At 48.7% G+C, this 25203-nt stretch overlaps 1 protein-coding gene across 1 annotated transcript; it reads left to right on the top strand.

Annotated features, from left to right (window-relative positions):
• Window positions 1–309: 309 nt before the first annotated feature.
• Window positions 310–23101, top strand: larp1 (La ribonucleoprotein 1, translational regulator). Its single transcript, XM_048997618.1, is given in 21 exon segments — window positions 310–944; window positions 9177–9238; window positions 9430–9495; window positions 12292–12439; window positions 13498–13632; window positions 13878–14030; window positions 15119–15278; window positions 15418–15562; window positions 15870–16044; window positions 16396–16565; window positions 16735–17103; window positions 18099–18203; window positions 18205–18223; window positions 18543–18748; window positions 18945–19051; window positions 19469–19607; window positions 19609–19627; window positions 20069–20213; window positions 20499–20608; window positions 20733–20860; window positions 21903–23101. Coding segments are annotated over 21 exon segments (3135 nt in total). The 5' UTR covers window positions 310–562; the 3' UTR covers window positions 22095–23101.
• Window positions 23102–25203: the final 2102 nt, after the last annotated feature.

Raw genomic sequence — 25203 nt, 5'->3', positions numbered from 1 at the left:
TAAGTGCAAGAGAGTTTTAAACCATCGGTATAAACAATTTTAGGAAAACCATTAATTTTAATACTCATAATAAACATGCAATATTATACACGCTTTCCGCGCAAACACGTGTTACAGCAAAGACCTGCGAAACGGAAGAACAGGCACTCGGGGCGAACGATTACATTATCACTACGGTTACGCCTCTTTCGCGCGTCCACGCGCACGAGCGCGCACCCCCCGGCACCTCTACGTGCTCACTACGCCCAAGCGCGTGCGGGCGCGCCACCCACCCCACTGCGTGCTCACTACCCCCCTGCGCGTGCGTGCGCGCACCCCTCGATCGCGTGGTGTTCTTCCATATTGCTGCTGTTACTGGTGATTAGCGAAAAAGGATTCAAAGAGGTGTCGGAGGCGCTTTCTTTATATGTTTAGTTCAGTCTGACCACTCTGCGTCTTAGACTGAAGTGTATTTGGTCTAGGGGTGGAGTGGACGGAGGGGGGAGAAAAACAGCTGAATCGCGGAGTACACATTTGTATTCTTGAGTTGAAGGCGAATTTGGGAAACGGGGGAAAAGGAGAAATGGCCACTCAGGTGGAGACTCTCCTGCCTAACAACCCTCTATTAAAGCAAGACGAGCATGGGCACGCCGGCAGCACCAAACGCGACGAGGGCTGCCTGGAGCAGGGGGCCAACCAGGCAGCCGCCGGGGCCGGGGGAGACAACGCGAAGGGGGGCGAGTCCGAGCAGGGAGGGCTAGCCGAGCAGGGCAGGCGACAGGCGAAGGACGGCGGTAGCACCCAAGACAAGGAGAGCTGCGATAAGGAGGCCGCTAACTCCAAAGACAACGGCAGTCAGGGAGAAGGAGGCACCAGGAAGGAGTTTACCGAGGCTCCCCCGCCCAAGGTGAACCCGTGGACTAAGAAAATGACCGTGGTCAGCGTGAACGGACAGGCGCATCCCGGTACGTATCCCCGCCGCCCTCCTTCTCTACGGTATCCCAGCTTAGTAACGGGCGGCTGCCGGTGGTCATGCGGCGATAGATCGGGACCCGGGCCCCTCCAGTCTGACATGCGAGGCGACGACTCCGGGGGATAGAGGGCGCTGCGTGTTAGCAGGCTAGCTGCTAAGAATAGGCTATGCATGGAGCAGGGCCCGAAACCATTTTGGGAATGGGACGGCAGCTGGGCGCTGCTGAGATCCCACAGAGAGCCCACTGGGCCCGGACTAGCCTGCCGCTTCTAACTGGCGACTGAACCTGCTGTTTAGCTTTTTGTGCTGCCGCCGGTAGCCATGTGTGATCGCCCCGTCCAGCTAATGACAGGCCCCCGGTTCCGGGCGAGTTAGTCCCGCATGGTGCTTAGTCCCGTCCGCACGGCGGTTCTGTCAGGCGGCCTGGTGTTCTGTGGACCTGCTGTGATCAGTTCACTGTGCTTTTATACTAGTCGTGCCTTGATTATTTTACGCTTTATATTCCAGTGTGATGCATCTATCCTAAATTGCCATTATAGCAAAAAAAAAGAAGATTACGTGTTTTTACACATTTAGTACCAAGCATTCCGGTACCGGAGGCTTTTGCCCTGGAAGTAGCACACATTGGTTGTTTTAAGCATTGGAGAGCATAGACCGTCCTTTAGTCGGCTAAGTGCTTTAGCCTCCCTGTAGTTAGCCGATGGCTCGTCGGGCCTACGGCGTGGTGGCCGGGAGGCAGCTGTCATAAGGCGCTCTGCGCCCTTTTCCCCACCGTATACGCCCGGAGATGCACGCAGGCTATGGGTGGGATGGTGTGTTTATCTCGGGTGGGTGTTGGGGCGAAGCTGGGTCTGCAATCTGACTTCCATGTACGTTTGTTATGGACCATCACATGGTATCTCCACGTGTGACTCAGCCGTCGGTCGTTAGAAACACCCATTATACCAAACCGTCCCAGACGACTCGAATAAGAGGAGGATCGGAGGGTGTGCATGTGATTCGGTACGGGGGTGTCGCAGTTACATGGCTGGTCGTGAAGATTTCTGCACCCCAGATGCTATTTACGAGCCTCCCTGCATATGGCCGTCCAGAGGCTGCTCGCCGCTAGCGCCTGGGCCCGTCCCACAGTCAGCATATTTGCACGGGGGCCGCGGCCATGTGCAACGATTGCCGGTCCCGTAAACTGTAAATAGGAGGGGGCGTCACTGCAGGGATTTGCCCGATTAATGGAATTGTTGAATTCTCATCGTAAAGCGGCCCTTTTGTCAGTGTAGCTTAATCGGCAATTCCCACAATCCTCTGGTGCGAGGCAACGTGGTTTAGAGACACGTGACCGTAGTACATCGGTCATTGGAAACGTGGTGTTTGTCTGCATGGCGGTGTTTCAGCACAGCGACACGCCTAAATGAAGCGTGCGGCAGGTTCATTTAGCCGGGGCTCTGGGTCTGATTTCAGATCGTCTTAACTGACACGTAGCTGTAGTCGCCGGGGGCGCCCCACCCCCCCACAGGCGCAGTGGCACCCTGGTTTGCTCGTCTTGCCATTGTCTTAGTGCTGCCGTTTACAGCTGCTGGTGGGGGAGCTTTCGCCGGAAACGGAGGAATAGTTATACAATGTGTTACTTCTCGAGATTCGTTACCCTGGAAAAAAGTCGGTACACATCATTGCTTTGATGCGCGAAGTTTTTAAGTTCTCGACTTTTTTTTTATAGTGGCGTGGAAACTTTATATCAGGAAGGTATTTTTGACACATCTCTTTGATGCATTTTATATCGAGGAAAACGGTAATTGGAGTAACCTGTTTGAATTTTCCCCGATACACGCGCTGGCCTTCAGGTTTAGATTAACACTTCTTAGTCAATATATCTAGCTATCTTGTGCAAATTTCTCAAGGTTACTTTCTGTGAAACGCTGGTGAGAATGGCCAACCTGATGCCCTTGCCTGCCACATGTAGGTGCATTGCAGTTTGAAAGCATTTGACTTTTTACATGGAGCCGGTTGCCGGGTGTCCTGGTGTCCTTTGCTTCATGTCAAAATATTTAGAAATGGGTTTATTGGAATGTTGCATTACACACACACACACACCCATACCTCACCAAAGTCAATGTAGGAAATGGCTTTATGTCGTAAGGTAGCCGTGCATGTTTCTGTTTAAAAAGTGAAGCTTGGATTCCAGCAAGATTTGTTATGACACATGGGTGGGTTGTGAGCAGTGTCACATGCTTTTTTGTTGACCTTTTATTGGCTGTCAGGATAAATGTACATCAGTAATGCGACATAAGCATGTCTTCGGAAAACACACCTAGAGTGTGCATTTCTGGATGTGTCTGTCCTGTCCCTCGAAACGGCTCCCTTGGGTTTTAAACAAATGTCCGACTGCATTCAGGGCATGTGTCAGCGTCAAGACCTTCCTCTGGATCTGGATCATGGATGGATGCTCCGACTCGCACAATTGGACGGTGTGTCCTCCCATCCAGCCAATGAGACCTCTGATCAGACCTTTGGTGAAACGCATGCACTCTTATAATGACAGAGGTTGTCCGTCTTCGAAACGTAAACAATTTGTGGACATTCTCCTAGTGGGTTTAATGGGAAGGCCTAAAAGCAGCCCAAAAGTGTATACTTTGCCAGCAGTGTGATAGTCTGGAGGAATGTTCTTATTATGTGCTTGTATGAAGCACCTTAAATTCCCCCTGCTTGTAGACCCGGGGTGTGTCATAGGCTCGCGCCCCTTCAGGAGTACAGCACCTGCTAAGACGCATGCTGGAACCCTGCAGGTGAATCCGTGTTTTTTTATGCACTGCGTTCACCCACGACCCATATTGCTTCTGACCTCGTATTACTAATACACATTGTGTCATCTGTGCCAATTTTATTAACCATCTCCCCCCCCCCCCCCCCCACCACCACCCCAAGTATTTAGGAAACCGATTTCAGCATTCTTTCTCGGTTTTCCCCTGTGATTTCGGGAATCTGCCTGTGGGAGACCCACGTTAAAGGCCAGTGATGGCGTTTTTTTTTTTTTTTTTTTTAATTCCCCTGCATTTGTTTTTTTTTTTTTTTTTGGAGCCACATTGGCCCAGTGGCCCCTGCAGCCTCTGCCTCTTATCTGAAGCTCGTGTCTGGGGTGGAGTGATGTGGATGCAGCCCAACGTTCTCACTGGGTTGCGCCTTTCGGGGTGGGTGGGGAGACGGTGGCGGTGTGTGGTGCATTTCTCTCTCTTGCTGTGTGTGTGTGTGTGTGTGTGTGTGTATATGAGTGAGAGGGAGGGAGGGTCCCTTGCTTTTACTTCAGGCCCAGAGTCCCAGTCCGTTTGCCGGCTAGTCAGCGGCCGGTGACGTCGCCGCGCGGATCACGTGACCCGCTGCCGAGGCATGCTCCCAGCCGCTGTCTCTTCCCACCATATTTGGCCGCTGAATTGCCGTCCTGTGCCGTGGTTTCTCCGGCTCGCCTCAGACCTAATATTGGACATGACTGATCAGCAAACACTTAGCGTGCGTGCATGTGTCAGTTGCGGTATTAAATTAGGCTTCAGATATAAACATAGTTCTGAGGAAAACGGCCTTTGCATGCAAGGACGTTCCTTAATGATTTAAATCTTGACACCATAACACTGTTTTATTTTTATTAACTTTTTTTTTTCCTGCTTCCTTGTACATATAGTGTTTAGTATTAGATGCTGCGTATGAGTTAGTACAGTTGCTAAGCAAGCGTCTTTCTGTGCACCTGTGTCTGGAAGCGGCAGAACTTTAACCCCAATCCACCCCTCTGCAACTCTGTGACCACTCTGCTGCCCTTATGCCACACATGGAGTTAAAAGCATCACGTATGATGGCGTCATCCCCAGTTTTTCGAGCCCGGCTTGGTGGCTGTCAGCCAGTCCGGCGGTCGTGCCGGGGGGGGGGGGGGTGCCGTTACGCGTGGCCTTGCGCGATCTGCACCTCAGTCGCCGGCAGATGCACGGTATAAAATATTTAAGTGCCGCGATCAGCTGGTCGCGAATCTTTTTTTGGAAAAGGGAACATCGGAGAGGAGTCGGGGGTGACGTGTTAAGTGGCAGCGCACAGTGCCGAAAGCTCTCAGCTTCCATCTCTGCGATTATTAATTTTTTTTTTTTTACGTGTTACGTTAGATAGAGGGGAAAACGAAACCCAACTTCAGAGTTTCAGGATACGCCTGTCAGCAATAAGCTATATTCACTTTCCCAAGATTTTCACCAGGTCGAACAAATGGAAACGACCCCTTTACTTGCGTTTTGTGCAATGATAAATACGAGCACGCCGGAGTGCTGCTTCGTGCATATCCCATCTTTCTGACTTGAGGTATGCATATACAGACCCTCACCGGGTTACAGTGGTCTGTGTTACTATATTTAGACCTTAGGTTGGGTATTCCAGTTCCATTCTGTTTGTAACTTTTAGGACATTACTCAGTAAATTACCTTCAGCAGTTTTTCTTTTTTTTTTTTTTTTAAATAAATAAATCTGGCTTTTAATGATTTTGCAAAACTGTAGGTTAATGTAAATGTTCTAAGCATGTTTAAAGTGGGCTATGATGTTTGTTAGGTTAAGTGTGCTGTATTACAGAGACTCCATACACACAGTTGAGAGTTTAGCTTCAGTCCATACGCAGGATCAAGGTATTTGTCTGGTTCCCCTGCTGTTTAATTTTTCTTTTGGGGGGGGGGGTGTAAGGACCTTGCTCAAGGGCCCAAGGGAATTTAAATATTTATAAATTAAATATTTGCAAAATTAATATTTTGCAATCATCCTCTTTTGCTTTCTAAACAGAATTTTAGACGGTTTCCTGTGTGACGGATTCGATTTTTTTCCTCCTTCCACACGTGTGTTTGTTGCTCACGTCTGAGGGTTTCTCGTTTGGTATTTAAGAACGCTGTTAAAAGGTTGTGAGAATTTTCCAGCAGCACACACCTGAGGGGGGGGGGGGGGGGGGCTGGGATGCAGGCCGGCGTGTGTGGATGTGCTGTGGCCATGGGCAGAGGGAGACTGGGGAGGTGTGCTTAGGGTGGCGGTAGGGTGGTTGGTCTGCGCTGTAGTTCCCAGGAGTTGTCAGAGACCACTGAACTGTGCCCTGATGCCTGTTCACAGGTGGTGTTGGGGTCAGACAACTCTTTCAGCTGGGAGTGGGGGGCGTTGAAGGCCTTTATCTTAGATTCAACAGCTTAGCATTTCAGGCGTTTTTCTTCCAAGCTATTCGCCTGTATCACGTATTTCATGGTTTGTACCATAAAAGTCGTACTTTTATGTGATGTTTTAATTGTGTGTGTTTTTTTTCCTTCTTTCTAATCAGCAGTGGGTTTCTCGGAAGCATTAGTATGGATAATAAATATCTAATTTACCAACTTTCTTTGTAGCATGTCTTTTTATATTTCAGCGACCAGGTAGTGTATTGGTTTGCATTTTTATGGTTGCTGGGTTCAAGCCATTAAACAAGAATGATTTTTGTATTTGTGTTTTCCTGCCTTGCCGAGGGTCAGTTTAAAATGTATTGTAATTAACAGTGGCGGTACAGTGTACTCTGGTGAAAGTTAAAACAGGGGGGACGTTAGATCTTCTTTTAAACTGCAGGACCCAACACGTTACCCCGCACGAGAGAGATTTCACTGTAAGGCGCGATGAAATGAAGAATTAATCTAGAACGTTCCCCACACTTTCGGCTGCATCCCTTAGGCCCGCTGAGCTCAGATACTCGTTCGTGTCTTGGGAATGCTAATTAAATTTAGCCTTAATAAGTGACATTTCAGCTGGTGGGGGGGTGGGGGGGGGGGTGGATTGACGGTCTGCGGCCTTTTCATTTAAAGGTGTATTACGCCACACTGCCTGTGGAGCCTCCCAATCTGGAACGTCAGCATTACTGTGTCCCAAAAGTGGGGTGTCTCTCGTCTGCAGCCTGTACACCCCCAGCCTGCCAGTATGCTGGAGAAAGACGCCTCACATATTGCATGTTGATGGATTTAATTGTTTGCTCGATATCCGTTTTGCACTGAAGCGGTTCGATGGATGAATCTTGCGGCAAACAGCTGGAAAAAAAAACATGCTTTTCCCACATGACGTTGTCATTGTTTCATACTCATTTCAACGCTCATCTTTACCCTGCAGTACTATGGCAGATTACGAGCGTATTCTGTTTGTTCATAAGTAGGACGCTGGTGTTTCAGCTGTGGTAGACAGGAGTGTGCTGGGAATCAGCTTGTAGAGGCAGAGATGCAGGAAGGCGGCAAGTCTGTGTCCTGCACAATAGTCCAGGTCCGATTATCGCATGTTGTACCGTCGTGAAGAGTCTACCTGGAGGAATTTCATCAGTGGCACTCTGTTGGGGGTCTTTGCCTGGATAGATTGTCTTGCCCTGCATGACCCTGCGCGCCTCACGATTCGCCAGTTGCTCACTCTGCTGCCTGCACCGTCCAATCTGCGGCAGCTTGCCCTTATCTCCATGGTGACGCAGGGTGACCCGCAGCAGGCAGTCCTGGCATGTTGGCTTGTGACGGATACTGTAGGCTGACCACGCCATGGAGGGAAATACTTGGTATCAAATGCCCTGTTGATTGTGTGTGTGTGTGTGTGTGTGTGTGTGCGCGTGTGCGTGTTCACACTGTCACAGCACATGTTTTGACTGCAATGACCTAGTTTAATGCCCAGTCATCCCTCTTGCGTGTGCCCGCTGTGAAGTTGGCGTACTGTCACACTGAAAGATAAACTGCCGTAAGGAAAGTTACTTTACGCAAATATGCTTTTTTTAAAAGGACTCAACAGTGATCGTTTGGGAGTCCGCTTCGTTTTGGGAACTTGTACTTAAAGTATCTGGAAGGCTCCTGTCCATATTTAAATATATCATCTGGGCCTTTAATTTGCAGGTTGGATTTAGAAAAAAAATCAATACTGCTTAAACTAAAGAGCAGTAAGGATGGCCGCTTCATTGAATTTTAAATTACGACTTTGGCTACCAATGATTATCGAACAAAATAATTGAGATGAAACGATTGTGCTGGATTTTGTTTAGAAGTGATGCTCCCATTTTGTCTTGTCATAAATACACACCCTTTTTATTCGTTTCTCAGTTAAATTTTATTTAGAGTTCAAGGGGAAAAAACTGCATGATATTTCTAAACTCGGTGAATAATCGTGTTTAATGATTGTGATCTCAGTATTGACCGAAATAATCGTGATTATGGTGTTTGCCATGATCGAGTAGCCCCATTTTCCTGTTCGTGCTGATAATTCACTGGCTGGTGGCGCAGAATGGTAACGCGTTCTGTCCCCATGGAGACACGAATGACCCGTAACCCGCAAAAACGGAACTGAATTACAGTGCAGGGGTCAGAAAGATGTCTTCGGTAAGTCTGCATTTCTGCATAGTCTGTTTTATGGGGGAATTCGGACAAAATGATACACATGTGAAGGTTTTAAGTTTCTTAATAACCAGATAGATTCAAAGGAAACCACTCTATGTATGTTTATCTGAAAACTAGCCTTATTTCTGGGAAAGTCTGACTTCCAGAATCATTAGAAGCACTTGCGTTCCTTCCTGTGCCTGTCTATAGGCAAATATTTTACCGATCTTACTGCTGCTCGCATGTTTTCCTGACTTCTGTTCAGCTTTTTAAAGCTCCTTTTGTGGTTTTCTGTACCGTACTAACTTCCAGAACTCACCCCCCATTCAAGACTTGCACCTTGAATTCTAATTGGTTCTAATAAGGTATTAGTTTATCATATTAGGAAAAACACATAAAATTGGTTGCTGTCAGTCAGTCTACTTTGTTCATTGTCTGAAAGCTGCAATGATTTAAATGTATGTAAATTGAAACTGGTCTGATCTGACTCCTCTATTGTTTAGGTGTTGGGGGTACCGGCTGTAGTCACTAACCAGTGTGTCAGTTTGTGCTTGTCTGAAAATGCGATGCTTCTCCGTAATGCTTCGGCGTGAGTCTGCTGGCCTCATACTGGTCGGTCCGCCTTAGGAATGCGGAGCGCTTTGCCGTCAAAGCAGGTAAAAGTGCTTTAAGGTATGCTATAGTCGCAGGCGTGGTGTGCCCCGCCCCGCTCTGGCGGAGCTGCAGACTAACGCGCAGTAGCCGGCTTCGCTTTCGGAAGCGTCTCACTTTCTTGTACGGGCGCGTTTTCACGTTCGCGGTCGCAGGACGTCGATCGAGAACCGGGTGGGTGTTGTCACGACCTTGCCAACCCCCTCCTTCTACCCCCACAGAGCAATCGGGCCCAACCAAGGTGGTGAGAGCGGGCAATCCCCGTCCTCGGAGAGGAGCGAAGGTACGTTCTCCTTGCTGTCCGGCCGACACCAGAAAAAGAGCCTCATTACGGGAGTTTGGGCATGTTTGTACAAGCTTGGTGGAATGTGGCCATCTTTGAGTAGATTAAGTTCACAACCCCGTAATTGGGGTTTCCATGGCAGAGGTCAGCCTTGTTGTGCAGGGTGATCATCAGCGTCTCTGTGCTCATAGGTTGGAGACTTCGGCGACGCAAACAATTGGCCCACCCCGGGAGAGATCGCCACCAAGGACCAGCAGGTAGGTGGAGCCGTGCTCTCCTGTCCCCGCGGTTTTTTTGACCAAGAGGTCTGGAGTCCATCTGCAGTACCTACACTCTGGTTTGGAGATAGAAACGAGAGGGCGGGGTCAACGAAAGGAGACATTTGATTGGTGGAAACAAGCAGTAGGCCAAAACAATGATTAGATTAAAAATAACTCTGGCACCAGACCCAGGAGGGGTCATGGTAGGAGGTAGGAGGAGGGGTAATTAGAGGTCGTATGGGCATACCGTTTGTTTACATTAGAGGTGCTGCTTGAATGTGCTCGGTGAGACCTAACAGTAGAGGTACGGTTTGCGTCTCCTTGAGGATGACGCATTTTGAGGCAAGTACAGTTTGCAGCCACTGGGGGGACATTAGGGCAGAGGTCCGGCTCAACCCCCCTGCCGGGGTCCGGTGAGTATGGGAACAGCTTCTTGCTTACATAGGAGAAGGTCCAAAGGGTATTGGTGAGTGATATTTCAGAGCGATGGCTGGTCACCTTTTTTAGACAGGGCTGCCGGTGATGTGGGTCATGGCAGGGCTAGGAATAACTGCAGCAGGTTCCCCTCGGAAAGGATGCCCTTTTAGGGATTCCCAGTCTTGGACCCCCATAGCTATTCTGGTGCAGAGGGCTGGACCGTTTCCGGGGGTGAGGGGGTGCTATTTGGCTGCCTTCACATTGGTGTTTCCCAAACCATGGCCCGCATGTGCTTTGTTGCACCTACAGCCCTTTACACAGGCTTAGTTAAACTTTTTGGTTCACTGCAAACTCTCCGCACTGGTATTTCTTGGCGAGAAATTTGGGGGGAAAAAATAAATAAGTTTTTTTTTTTTTTTTTTTTTTTTTTTTTTTTGTCCGTCATAAATGGATAAATTTAATGGTTGATATTTGATTAACATATGTTTATGGTTTAATATTTGTAACCTCTGTACATACAATATTTTACTACGGTGGGATTCATGCATGTAAATCAAGGTACAATTGGGTGGGGTTGTGCAGAATGACTCATGCACAGTCACTGTTTATTCAATTTAATTTATTTTAATATAGCGCATTTGGCAACATTATGACATCAGCGTTTCCAAATTCTGCCCTCTCATGACAGACACCTGTATAAGCTGCACTGCCCCGTTGCTGTGCATGCATCCTACTGGTCATGCTATGCGTCATCTGATTTCTGCGTTCATGCAGAAACAGCAAAAAGTGCCTCATCACAGTTTAGATAAGCATCTCAGCAGCGTGCTCATGTTCCTTCTGTGGTGGATTCAGTCTGACGACTTATTTGTTTAGGGCCGAGCTGTCAGTTCTCGCCAGTGAGGTCCGGTAAGTCCCACAGGGACCAGAGCGTGGTAGGACTAGGCTATTATCAGACCCAGCAGAACCGTGAATACCCCCGTCTCAGCCTGCTGGTCTTGGTCAGGTCACCCACTCAAAAGCTGTGAAGTCCAGTGGCCTTAATCAGCTTCTGTTAGCTTTGACAGTCAAGTGCCTCGTAGTGGTTGAAATGATCTGCCTCGAACCCGGGATTAGAGCATGGAAATCTTTCTTGCAAGGCTCAAACGCAACTGCTTGACATTCATGTAGCAAAAATAAGTGTGCGTGATTGGGGTGCTTGTGTTTTGATATCATTATCTTATCCATAAAGTTCTGTTAAGAATTCTAAAATATATTAAAGATGTATTTCCTAAACAAGCTTTTACCGAATACATTTTAGTGTAGATCTGTAAAGCCAAAACTTAGCATTACCGTACAGCAGTACTAGATAACGGTTCAGCGCTAATGCTAATATTTCCAATTTTGTCGCATCTAAAAGCAGTGAACTGTTTGATCTTACCGGCATTCACAGGTTGGATTTGGCCGCTGAATCCTCACCACTATTGACCGCGGTCCATTTAAGGCACTCATGATTCATTGTACCGTTAATGTAAAGAGCCAGGAGACCATTGAACAAACCATTTAATTTAGCTCAAGAAGGTCCTGGTTAGCTGGCCCTGAGGTCCAGCTGTATAAAATATAAGGGCATGTCACGTGCAGTGCACTTCACACCCGGTCATCACATATACTTGTGGGGTCTTTTAAAAAAAAAAACAAAAAAAAACTGTTGAAATGTTGTTTGAGGACATTCCTGTTGACTGTAACAGCATACAACACGTTACTGGGGAAGATCTGCGATTTTGAAGTCACTCATGCACAGAAGTGGATAGGGCAGCTCATGAAGTCGTGTTTTTTTTTTTTTTTTTTTTGGTAAATTATTACTCATTAAGGTCCGGTTATCTCTGGAGTCCAGTTTAATATTTAAGCTTGCCTGGCTGAGTCTTTTGGAGGTTTCTGAGAGTCTGTGAATATTTGTGTGTTACGTGTGTTCAGTGATCTGGTCGCTCATCTCAAGGCATGAGGGCCAATGTGATACCTGACACCTGGTGCTTGGCCAGTTTGGGGTGCCTAAAACTGATCTGGGTTCAGCTAGTCCTGGCATGTGCTTCACACCGCAGTGCTTAAAGACCATAGCTAGACCTGATTAGTCAAACTCAGAATCGGTTCCAAACGCTTTTAATGCTTATAGACGGCTCTGCTGAGTCGCTGTTCCCATCATCTTAAGAGATTTGAAGACAGTCGCTCGTCATTAGGCCTGAATGTTTATTGCAGCAAATAGTGCTAAATGCGAACCATTTTCTTTATCTCGTTTAACGTATAACTGTTTTTCCCCAGTTGTGGCGTTTTCGATTTTCATTTCATAATTGAGTTTTATATATCGTCACCTTCAATGCCGGCTTGTGACGTCTGACGCTTCAGGCACCCAAGAAAATGGTCGTCAAGAAGGAGTCGAAGGAGAAGCGAGAGAGTGAGGAGTGCAAGGAGAACCAGAAGGCAAAATCCGACGACTCCGGAGAAGAGAAGAATGGAGACGAGGACTCTCAGAAGAATGGGCAGAAGAAGAAAGGTGAGCCCCCTCCTGGCTGGTGACCTCCTGCAGGCCATAAGCACCATGCTAAACCTTTCCCCGGGACTAGTCCTCTGGAGGGGCTAAACCTTTCCCCGGGACTAGTCCTCTGGAGGGACTAAACCTTTCCCCGGGACTAGTCCTCTGGAGGGGCTAAACCTTTCCCCGGGACTAGTCCTCTGGAGGGGCTAAACCTTTCCCCGGGACTAGTCCTCTGGAGGGGCTAAACCTTTCCCTGGGACTAGTCCTCTGGAGGGGCTAAACCTTTCCCCGGGACTAGTCCTCTGGAGGGGCTAAACCTTTCCCCGGGACTAGTCCTCTGGAGGGGCTAAACCTTTCCCCGGGACTAGTCCTCTGGAGGGGGCAGCGTGTGACTCAGTGGGCTAAGCCCTTGTTCCTCTGGTTGCTGGTTCAATCCTGGCCTCAGCATGTCTGTGAGCCCTTGAGCAAGACCTTCAACCCCTAGTTCCCTGGCACTACAGCAAGTGGCTGCCCTTTGTGACCATGGTTGCTGTTATAGAGAGCAAGATGGGGTAGGTGAAGATTATTTCCCCACGGGGATCAATAGCGGTATCTATTATTATTATTTGTCTGAACCTTTACCTGGCACTAGTCCTCTGGAATGCTCACACTGCTCTCTGCATAGTTGAGCTTTAAACCCTTCATAAAGGCGCAAACAGTAGTTGCTTTGTGCCCCCTCTGACGCTTTTTGGTTGTGTCCGGGGCAAGGGAAGCTCCTCTTTAGATACCCGAGGTTTGTGGAGATTGGTGTGTCCTGCCTTTGTGAATAGCAGCAAGATGACCCACTGCTCTTTAGCGGTGGGGAGTTCGTGGAATGGCTGTAACCGGCAATAAATCGGAGATCGTGATCAGCAAGCGAGACTCTGACCCAAGTTCTCGTGGTGTACCTGTGCTCAGCGCCACGTCATTGCTAACTCTGGTCCCATGTACACCCCCGTTTGCATTTAGAGGACTACTGAGACACCCTAGAGGCCGCTGCAGGAATAGCACCTCTGCGGTCTGAGTGTCAAAAGCTGACAGGCGCCCTCCCGTTCCAGGAAACAAACACAAGTGGGTGCCGCTGATGATCGAGGTGAAGTCGGAGGGCCCCAGGGAGCGCTCGGCGTCTCGGAACAACACGCGGCAGAACGAGGTCCCCCGGGTGCCCCCCAGCAGCCGGAACGACCTGAAAGGTGAGTTGAGGGGGAGGTAGCAGGTCGAGTCCCACCACCTCAGCCTGAGGGTTTCTTAATTCATTTTACTTGTCCTTCGCTTCGGATTTTTTTCCCCTTTTCAAACGAGTGAATGCATTTATATTAATATTTTTATGAACTATGGTTGTTGAACACTTTTCCTTTCACGGCGAGTTATCGTCTGACTGTATACCTCACATGTGATGTATAAAAATCCTTGAATTCGTGTTTCTGTCTCCCGGCAGACTGGAACAGCGGCCGGTACGAGCGGGAGTGGCGGGACGACCACGACGAGGTGTCCAGCGTGAAGAGCGAGGGCGCCCCCTTTCGGGGTGGCTACAGGGGCCGCGGCCGGGGCCGAGGGAGGGGCCGGGGTCGAGGCAGGGGCGCTGGGCGAGGTATGTGGCTGCTTTTTCCATTCTCGCATTTTCTCTTAACAAAGCTCGACCAAACGTGATCCCTGTCACTGTGTGGCTTCGCTTCGTCCTTCTGCTGTCCCTAATCCCACAATCCCTTGCTCAATTTTCCCCCGCTGTGGGCAGACCTGAAAGAAATGACCTCTGTGTGCGTTTCTCTCTCTCTCTTCTGGATGAACCCGTCGGCTGTCTGACATTCGCAAGCCAAAGTTTGTACCCGGCTTGTTTACCAAAGCTGACCTCTTTTGTGAAATCGCAGTGCTGCAATCGGGGTTCCTGTGGGCCGTTGGCTTTTGGAGAAGAATCACTGGTCTAACCACTTGTTGGCTGGTGTCTGTTTTGTAGTTACCCTGTGGGGTCCTCAGTCGCTTAGAGTGAGCGATGGCTAAATCCAGAATGGTATTAAACATCCACAGGATGTTGGGGTTCTCACCTGGTGTTGCACTATGATCCAGGGACATTTGTTTGCTTTGCTTGCCCCAGTCATCCAAGGTGGAGTCACCCCTGGACTCCTGTTACGAAAATTTCGCTGGGCATGGAGACGGTTCTGAGTCTTGCATCATTGCCTCAAAGGATTTTACTTGACCTGCAGTCGGTGCTTTGGAAGGCGGAAACCGCAGACAGACTAAACGTTCCTGGGGACTCGCTGTCCCCATCCCGAGGAGGTGGTGGTGTGAGTCACAGTCTATGTGGTCTGGGAAGCCATTGCAGCATGCCTTGTTCGAGCCAGTCCCCATGGAAATGAATGGGAGGAGCCCGGACTGGTTTCCACAGGAACTCTGGAATCTAGAGCAAGGGGGTGGAAGCTTGTCACCCCTGACCCCAGATCAGGTGTCGGTTTCGCTTTGGAGCCATTCACGCAGTTGTTACTTTTCCTGTGAAAACTGCCAACCAAGTGATATGAGAGTCCATACTAGGGAGGAGGATTCCTGTATAGTTTCAGTCATGTCTGTGTCTTAGGTCTCTGTCCTGTCTATTCTTGAACTTTATGCATATATGTTGCCCTGTGGTCCTGGGAACGTTATGTCACATCTCCATGTGACTGAGTATGCCCCCCCCTTTCTTTTTAGGACATTACGATTACCACTATGGCTACAAGGCCTACGACCCTAAGGACGGGGCATACGGTCACAAGTTTGGTACCGTCACGTACTACTACGACAACCTGAGCAGCAACGACCTGTACACCGTCGACCAAGAGCTGCTGAAGGACTACATCAAGCGCCAAATGTGAGCAGAACGTCTCCTTCCTCTGCGTTAAACTTCTTGGAGGCAAAGTGCTCATCGAGGCTGTCTGTTTCTTGGCATCGGGGGCAAAGACACTTAGCTAGATTATCCATTGCGACCTGCTGTCGTTCTTGTTCTGCAGCGAGTACTACTTCAGCATCGACAACTTGGAGCGGGACTTCTTCTTGCGCAGGAAGATGGACCAGGAGGGCTTCCTGCCCGTGGCCCTGATCGCCAGCTTCCACCGGGTCCAGGCCCTGTCCACCGACATCAATCTCATACTGGAGGTGAGGCTTCCAGACTAGCGCTCTTTGACTGTACCTCTTATGATCAGTCTATGATATTCAATTAAGGGGCTTTAAAAAGCATCTGTTAAATAAATGGAATTTAAATGTACTAAAATTGGAAAAGGTGATTGATGCCACACTAGAAATGAGATTTGATGCATTGGTAAATGTGTACGAAATTTCGTGGATTATTGCAGCGGGGAATTACGAGCTGCTATATCTAGAGTGTTTGTTAAAGTCCCACGACTTCCGACAACCTCCTCCTCCTGTCTGTCTGGGCTGCCGCTCACCGGAAATGTGATTTCAGGCGCTGAAGGACAGCAAGGAGGTGGAGCTGATCGACCAGAAGATCCGCAGGAAGGTGGACCCCGAGAAGTGGCCTCTGCCTGGCCTGGCCATGCCCGATCACTCACAGACCGACTTCTCGCAGCTCGTTCACTGCCCCGAGTTTGTGCCCCGGCAGGCTTCGGAGAAGCAGTCAGGTCAGTTTGGCTGCGGAGTAGCTGTTTTGATGTAACGAATCCTCTTTGTCATTCAGAAGTTTGTTTTTTTTTTTTTTTTTTAATACATGGTTCAGTATCTTGACATGGTTTGATCTGAATGCATCTGTTGTTCTCCTGGTTTTACTCTCGCCCTTCCGGCCACTTAATGGTCTTTATTTCCGGAAATATCAAATTCCCGTTGCACGATGAGGATGCTGCGGATGGTGGCAGTTTCTCGATTTCTGCCGGATCCATGTGACCGGCCCAGTGGGCTTGGCCGCGACTGCGAACGATCCTGCTGGCCCACGTAGGCCGGAGCTTTTCCCACATCTGTGGCTTTCTAATGGACAGGGTCAGCCCCGGGTTCCCCGAGGTCCTCCACGCCCATGCAGACCAAGGCAGAAGATGTCACCAATCTTAAGACGATGCCCAAGGGGCTCTCTGCCAGCCTGCCGGACCTTGACTCTGAATCCTGGATTGAGGTGAAAAAGAGGTCCAGGCAGTCACCCTCCAGGTCAAAGGTGAGTCGGCGCTTCCAAAACTGCACGTTCCAGCTTTTATTGATATTGCTCCACCCACTCGGCAAAGCACCTCCATATATGTGTACATCAGACTTCAAAGAGCTGTTATTGGCCGGTCACCTTGACCCTATCTTTGCTCGGCCAATGACGGTCATGTGCCTCATCACAGAAGACGGAGGAGGTCCGCTCGCCGGTGCAGCCGGGCCCCCCCGCGCGAGAGGAGCAGGACGAGCCCGAGGAGCTGGACTTCATGTTCGACGAGGAGATGGAGCAGATTGACGGCCGGCGGAACACGTTCACAGACTGGTCGGACGAGGACTCGGACTGCGAAATCGATGACCGCGACGTCAACAAGATCCTAATCGTCACGCAGACGCCGCCATACCTGCGCAAGCACCCTGGGGGCGACCGCACGGGTCACCACACATCCCGCTCCAAGCTGACCAGCGAGCTGGCCAAAGTCATCAATGACGGCCTCTACTACTACGAGCAGGACCTGTGGGATGACACATACGAACCGGAGTATGCCACCATAAAGGTGAGAACGGACCGTACCCGTCTTCTCCAACCTCTTGGGGTTGGGGCTTTGCAGCGCCACCTATTGTAATTGTTAGGTAGTGATGGTCAGATTCCAGAATCTTTTCATTATTACGTAATTGCTCACTGAATCTTTTGAAAGTAACTTAAGCGGTTTATTCTCCCGGCTTCTAACGCTGAGACTATTTTTAGAATGTCACCCAAGCCCCCCCCCCAAGGCCAGCTGAAATGTAGTCTTTTTGTTGAGGCTGTCTGGATTTGTCAGGACATTCGGAGCGTGTGTTGTTGGGTCTCCCATTGTGGGCTGTTCCCTTTGAGTCACCCACGTGCCACAAGCGTAGCTGTGCATTCTGGGTAAATAAATGGCTTTGGGGAGATTGGGCCCAGGGACGGATTACAGACCGGGCCAGCGGGGCCGCTGCCCAGGGGCCCTTGGGGTGCAAGTTTGACATTTGTCTATTTTAGAGGGCCTACATTCTTTTGATCCTCTGTCTACAAGGGCCCCTGACCCTATAGGGAGGGCGTTTGGCTGCCAAGGGCCCTTGAATTGTGGTGGTGGTGGTGGTGGTGGTGCTGGTGGTGGTGGGGGGGGCCCTCATGAACGTTTTGCCCAGGGGCCCACACAACCCATAATCCGTCCCTGATTGGGCCCAAGGGACTGTGGGCTGGTTCTGAACTGAGTATGGATCTCCATGGATGTCGGGTCATCCTTCTCGCGATAGCTAAATTTCCCCCTTGCGGGGGTTTAAATACAATCATAATTACCCTGGTTATCCGGAAGCTTTCCATGGGGTGATAATTGATTTTTATGTTATTTTTAAGCCTATGCTACGGACTTTGATCTGGCTTGAGTCTGATTTGTTCTCTTTTGTGTTTATTCCTGACCTGTGCTTCTTTCCCATTGTCTTCTGAATAGAATTCCACCAAATTTACAGTCCTGGTATGTTTGTCTACAGCCAATGTCCTGAAGCTTTTTGTTGGCTTACTCCTTCACAGCAAGAGGTGGAGAACTTCAAGAAGGTTCACCTCATCAGTCGAGAGCAGTTCGACTGCCTCACCCCCGAACCCCCCGTCGATCCCAATCAGGAAGTTCCACCCGGCCCCCCCACGACCCCAGCAGAGTAAGCAGCATCTCGCGTTGTACGGGTTTAGCGAGTGACCATTTACCACATTGGGAACAGGGTATCCCTTTCTCTGCTATTTATTGTTACTTTTGGTGGGAGGTGGCTTTTCTGACGGCCTCTTAAGCTGAAATGGAAATTAATGAAATGAAATTAAATTGAATTGGAAATGAAATGATGAAATGGAAGCAAAGCTCCCCTAAAAGTTAGACGTGTGTTCAGGGCTGTTTCTCGCTTAAAATTCGACGTAACTTGAGGTTCCTCACAGCCACTGGGTGCATGTGATGTTTCTCCCTCCCCCACCCCACCCCATCCACAGTCCCTACAGACGCATTAGCCAATAAGCTGTTCGGCGCCCCTGAGCCGTCGGCAGTTGCCCGCTCCCTACCCACCACCGTGCCCGACTCGCCCAACTACCGTAGTGCCCGAACCCCGCGGACGCCCCGCACGCCGAGGCTAAAAGACCCCACGCAGACGCCCCGCTTCTACCCCGTGGTGAAGGAGGGCCGACCTGTCGACGCCAAGGTTAGAACACTGTGTCTGTGATCGGAAGGTTGTGGGTTCGAATCCCTGGGTTGGCTGAGTGATTTCAGCATTGGGCCCTTGAACAAGGCCCTTAATCCCTAATTGAACCTGGGACTGTCTGACCCAACCCACAAACACGTGCGTTGCTTTGGATAAGTGTCTGCTACATAAAATGTTTTTTCCCCCCTCCCTTCAGACCCCCCGCAAGAGGAAGACCCGACATAGTTCGAACCCCCCCATGGAGTGCCATGTGGGCTGGGTGATGGACTCCCGCGAGCATCGCTCCCGTACCGCCTCCGTCAGGTGAGGGCGCTGTCATGCCAGAAACATCTGATCCTCCCCCCAAGGTCACATGACACCCATCTATTTCAGGACAAATGCGTGAAAAAAGTACGAAAAAAAAAATGTACCTTTGGCAGGATTAAAGAATATATCCCTGGGCCCTTTAAAGTGTGTTTTATCTTTAGGGTCTTTAGGGACATAACTTTTTCTTCAGCTGCTTTTATGTAGCCGCTTGGATGTTTCCTTAGCGTTGCTTTGTTCGGGTTTGTAGGTATAAAGGGATTCGTACTCCATGTTGATTGTAAATATGAAATGTTAGTGCTGTGTTCAAGCACAGGGTTAGTCCTTCTGCCCCAGGTGCCATGAAATGTTCAGCTTATTGTCTTGGAGTGAATCCTGTGCCCCTCGGTCCAATCCGTCTCCGCTCTCCTACCACAGTTCCAACGCCAGCCCCTCAGAAGGCACCCCGGCTCTGGGCAACTTCGGCTGCACGCCTCAGTCCCTGCCCAAGTTCCAGCACCCTTCGCACGAGCTGCTCAAGGAAAATGGCTTCACGCAGCATGTTTACCACAAGTACCCGCCGGCGTTGCCTGAACGGTACGTGAGGAGGCTGGGGTCGTGCTGATCTGGAGCATATTTGCATATATGGAATTAGCAATGTAAAGATCTAGGATCTATGCCCAGAAGGTTGTGGGGTCAAACCCCGTGGTCTGTATAATTGTCATATTTATACTTTATTTTTCAAGCAGACATTTTTATTTTATTATACTAAATTGATGTGAATCAATGGTTAGACAATTCCTGGAGCAACTGCAGTTAAGGGCCTTACTCAAGGGTGACGTTACTCTGGCCTTGCAGGGATTTGAACCAGCAACCTTCAGATCCCAGGCTCTCTGATCTCTTTCCTCACTTGAATGTTGCTTTGGACAAAGGCATCTGCTAAATAAATGTGATGTGATGTGTATTCCCCTAAAGAAGTTCTCTTGTGTGTATACCCACGTAGGGTTGGTAACCTTCATCTGTTTGGCTCCCTCACAGAACGCAAGCGGCTGGGTATCGGGCAGTCGCAGGAGATGAACACGCTCTTCCGCTTCTGGTCCTTCTTCCTGCGGGACCACTTCAACAGGAAGATGTACGAAGAGTTCAGGCAGCTGGCGGTGGAGGACGGAAAGGAGGGATACAGGTGTGACCCGCCCCCCGCCCGCTCTTGCGGTGGTCTTCATTGGTTAATGTATAATATTGACACGACTATAACCAATCACAGGCTAGCAATGGCCAGTGTTTAGTCTGGAGGCAATGCTTGCTTAGGGAAGTACAGCAGCTGGGCTGGTTATTGTGTAGTATAGGTCATTGTTGACGAGTTTAACACTTTCTTTGGAACCGCTACCTCCCACGGTCCTCCAGAAGTTTAATCTCCTGGATAGGACTGTCGACACAGTTCTTACCCTTGTCTGCTGTGTCCGCTTAGGTACGGCCTGGAGTGCCTCTTCAGGTATTACAGCTACGGCCTTGAGAGGAAGTTCAGACCGGACATATTCAAAGACTTTCAGGAGGAGACCGTCAAGGACTACGAAGCTGGTGAGATGTACCGTCTTGCACACGCTGAACAGACTTTCGGGAGCCTTTTGGTAGTTTCCCTGATTTAAAAAAAAAAATAAATAATTTTCCCCCTGTCTCTTCTCCTGAATTCCCATTTCATTAGGCCAACTATACGGGCTCGAAAAGTTCTGGGCCTTCCTGAAATATTCCAAAGCGAAAACCTTGGAAATCGACCCAAAGCTACAAGAGTACCTGAGCAAGTTCAGACGCCTCGAGGACTTCAGAGTCGACGTGAGTATGATGGATGCCTCTTATCTCTAGGGTCCAACAGCAGCGCCCCAACCTTTGTACCAGCAGCTCTTGGGTTTTGAGTTCTCAATCGTGGTTCAGCTTAAGCTTCCAGGTGGTCAGCAGGAAGATGTTCCTAGTCTGCTTTGCTCCTCCAGGTCACCTGGGACACTAACACTAACACCGTAACACTGCACTGTAGGGCTGCAACTATCGAATATTTTCATGTTCGGATATTCAGTTTGTTGCGTTGCCGTACCCATTAATCATAACCACGTTTCGAAAACGCTTCCACATTTTTGGAGCTGTTTAGACTCTGTGAACTAGCTAGCTAACTCGTACTCGACATCTTTTTCCACTTGTTGTGTATAATGTGTGTTGTTTGCGTAAAGAGTTCTCATGGCGCCACTCTACACTTAGAATATGAACTGCATTTTCCAGTGCTACAGTAAACAAGGTGTTCGTCAGATATTTACTGGTTATTAACCAGTTCTTCAAATGCAGATATTTCTCAAATGCTTTATGGTTTTTAATTTCGATTTGCTCCACCACTTACATCAAGGTTAATATCTTTAACAAAAATTCAAGTTCACGAAATGTATAGGTTAAGTTACGAGAATAAAAAAAACAAAACAAAAAAACTAATGAATATTGTTTCCGAAACTACCTTATATAACAAATATGAAATACTTTACCATTTTTAAAAATACTGTTTAGCTAAAGTAATGCTTTCTTTAATCACTGTTAATGCCTTGTACATACCACATATTATAGAATTAAATAAGAACTGTAATAGAGCGATTACACACCAGTGACCCGTATTACGAAGCCAGATTTTTCTGCTTAGCCCAGATAAATTGTCGGATACAAGGTACCCCAGTTGAAATGGACTTTATCTCCATTCGCTTGCATTTTAGCCCAGGCTGCCTTAAATCCAGCAAGTTATCCGGCTGAGAAATTCTGCTTGGTGGTACGGGTCCCAGTGTCTCCGGTTTTACCGGCCCCTTGCTCGCAGTGTTCGTGACTCTCGAGCTGTCTGTTTCAGCCCCCGATCGAGGAAGGCGGCAGGAAGAGGCACGCGTCGAGTAGAGAATCCCAGGGCCGACATCGGCACTCATCGCAGACCGGCGGCCAGTCCAGCGCAAGCCCCGCCCAGCCCCAGCAGGGGGCGCCGAGCGACGATGCCAAACCCCCGAGCCAGCGCGCCGCGCCGTCGGACGCCAAGCCACCAAAGTAGCCTTGGCGGGACCGCTAGCTGTTTAACTTAACGCCGTTATACGCCACCACCACCACCCCGATTGTTTTCGTTTCTCGCCACAAGGAGATCTGGAAATTGACGTGAGCACGACGGAGAAGATTTTAAGGAGTGGCCTGTGACTATGGGGCTGACTTTTACGCGTTATCCTTTCGCCCGTTTTTGTTTTGGATTTTAATCCAGATTAGACCCGAGGGACTGCTAGGAGAGAGCTTTTAGCTGTTTTCAGTTTAAAAGGAAACACGTTTTATTCACCCACAGGACGGCTGCGGATTTCAGCGCCAAACGTCTTGTGGGGGGTTTTTTTTTCGTCCCCGTTTTTTTTTAATTTCTATTTAATTTTTACCTTCAGCTTCTCCAACTGACACCGTAACTCTGGCTCGAAGATGTCACGCAATTCCTTACTACGCATTTGGAATTTAATTATTTACCTTTATTTTATTTTTTTTTATTTTTAATTCTCTTTTTTTTTCTTCTTCTTTGGGTGGAGCGGTATTCTGGAGACTTGTGCTTTTGACCGTTAATTACTTGACTGGGTTTGAGGGCTGGGGAAAAAAGATGAGGAGGAACAGAACTTAAAAAAAAATAATAAAAAACCAAAAGGGGGGAGATGGGGGGGGGGGGGGGGGGGAGAAACGGACGTTGTGCTGATCCCTTGTGATGCGCTGGACCTCTTACAGTTGCCTTATTTTAATGGGGTTTCCCCTCCCCCCTCGTTGCTTGTACCCCACCTTCCCTCACGCTAGTCGATTGTACATCATCCTGACTGCGTTAGAATAACGCGTCATGGCCGCACGGCCCCCCCCCCCCCCCCCCCCCCCCCCCCCCCCCGTCCTTTCTACCTTTTTGATGGTCTTCCACAGTGTCTGTTACAGCTGCTCCCCCCCCCCCCACTACGTATCGTGTTTGCAGTTTGTGGCTAATTTTGTGCTCAAGCTTCACCGGGGGGAGGGCTAATCAGCTTTCTGCAGCCCGCACTGCCCCGGCCCCCACCCACCCAACCCCCCCCCCCCCCCCCCCACACCGCAGCTCTTGTCTCTGGAGGAGAGTGAACGCCTTCTCCTCTCACCGTCGCCGGGATCCCAAGCGGACTTGAACCACCAACTCCGAATACTTGAAAAAAAAAAAAAAAAAAGAGTACATGAGTGAAACACAAACTGTATAAAGGTTATCACAGAGTACCTTAATGGTGCGGGGGGGGCCTTGGCGGAAGGAGGTGATAAGATCTCTGCCCACCCCCACACACGATGCAAGATGCATGAAGAGGAAAAAATAAAACAAACTGCTAGCAATCATCTTCTGGGAGATGCACGAACCCTTCCAGTTCCCAGTGTTTTAAAGTCACACCCACATACGGCCAAAGAACACAAGCCCCCCCCCCCCCCCCCCCATTTTGGGTCCTGCTTCGAGACCTCATCCTGGTACACAGCCTCTCCATCATCGCAGTCCCCGATCTGCATGGACGGAGCCCGGTTCCCCTCTTCACGCCGCCATCATCCGTCATGGCTCCCGAGCAGGGTTTTAAAGTTAACCGCATCGAATTGAATTACTGTAAATGTGAATTTACAGCGACGAACCAAGATTACAGCTCCCAGATGCTTAACCCTATATACATTTGCCTTATATGTGTAAATGCTTATTTTTTTTTTAATGGTCTCATAATCTTTTAGTGATTTAAGTTTAATTTGCTGTGTTCTAGTCTGCCAGAGAGATGGGTATGATGGGTGCTGAGTTTGTTAGCTATAATACCTCTGAACTTTCGCACGTGGGAACGCAGTTCGCGTAAGAGGGGAGCTGGACTTTTAAGGAACAAATTCATGCAATTGGAATTAGAAATGGGAAAAGTCAAGAAAGCAGGTTTCTTTAAAAATACAAAAGAAAATCCTTTCTGTTTACAAACTGCATGCCACAGTGGAACAATGGGATTGATGAAGACCTTCGACGGCGGCCATCTGCGTGGCTTTGGTTCTATGGGGTTCCATAGACGGCCCCTGGACACTCTTAGGGTCTCGATGCTCACAGGCTCCCTCTGCTGGTGACTGAAGTGATTTTCAGCGAAGTTATTTAAGCATACGTTTCCATCTCAGAAATTCTACATTGTCATTTGTTTCTTTTTTTTTTGCATCTTTCAGATTATGTAAGGACGCCTGACTTACACCCCCTTTCCCCCCCCCCCTGCATTTTCTTAAAGGATGAAAGTAGCTGTAGTTCTTCGAATTGATGCATCACCCAACAATCCGTAGCTCCAAACTGTTTTGAAGCCCGAACTCTTAAGATGACAAGGGGGATGAGGCGCATGAACTCTTTGGCCAGCAGGGGGTGCCCTTCCTCACGAATAGCTGCACATTTCCCATGTCATTCGATGAGCTGTATCTCTGGGATTAAGTGCCCCGTGTTTCATAGGTCTGCTTTGTCACATCACGGTGAAGCCCCCGCTACGTGCAGCTGGCGTTATGGTTTGAGGTGTGCCACATTTTTATTATTGTGGTGGTTTTTTTTTCTCCCTGCAGTGGGGGGCGCTGTTGCCTCGGTCAAAAACCAAGGCTTGGACGTACATGGCTATGATGTAGAGGGACAGAAAAGGACAAAAAATTCCATTAAGCCATATAAATTAAATAGCTGTATATGATCCATTATGTTAATAGTTCATAACATTACAAAATCCTTGACTTATCACAGATTAAAAAAAGGTAACTAAAAAGAAACAAAAAAAAAAATATATAAAATGAGAAAATGTAAAATACTTGAATGAGGTCTTGTATTATATCATTGAATATTCATAATATCTGCTTTGTAGGCTCATGTGATTTGCTATTAGTGTCATTTGTAATTTGTAGTAATTATGCTTTTCCTTAATAAATAAATAAAAAAAAAACTACAAAATGGACAAAAAAAACAAACACCAAAAATCAGGTTGCTGTGTCTTTGTTCGTGTTGGACGGGTCAGTGCTTAGAGCTGAATTAATCATGTCAGGTTTGTGCCTCTTGGTGGGGAAAAGTGACCTCTGCTGGCCTAAGTGAGGTATTGCACTGTCTCGTCTCGTGTTCGTATGACCTGCGCATCGTTCCTTTTTATTATACTCAAGCTGCA

Source organism: Brienomyrus brachyistius, unplaced genomic scaffold, assembly GCF_023856365.1.
Source record: "Brienomyrus brachyistius isolate T26 unplaced genomic scaffold, BBRACH_0.4 scaffold35, whole genome shotgun sequence".
Lineage (NCBI taxonomy): Eukaryota > Metazoa > Chordata > Actinopteri > Osteoglossiformes > Mormyridae > Brienomyrus > Brienomyrus brachyistius.
The sequence above is the reverse complement of the archived record's forward strand: the minus strand, read 5'-3'. Positions and strand labels throughout refer to the sequence as shown.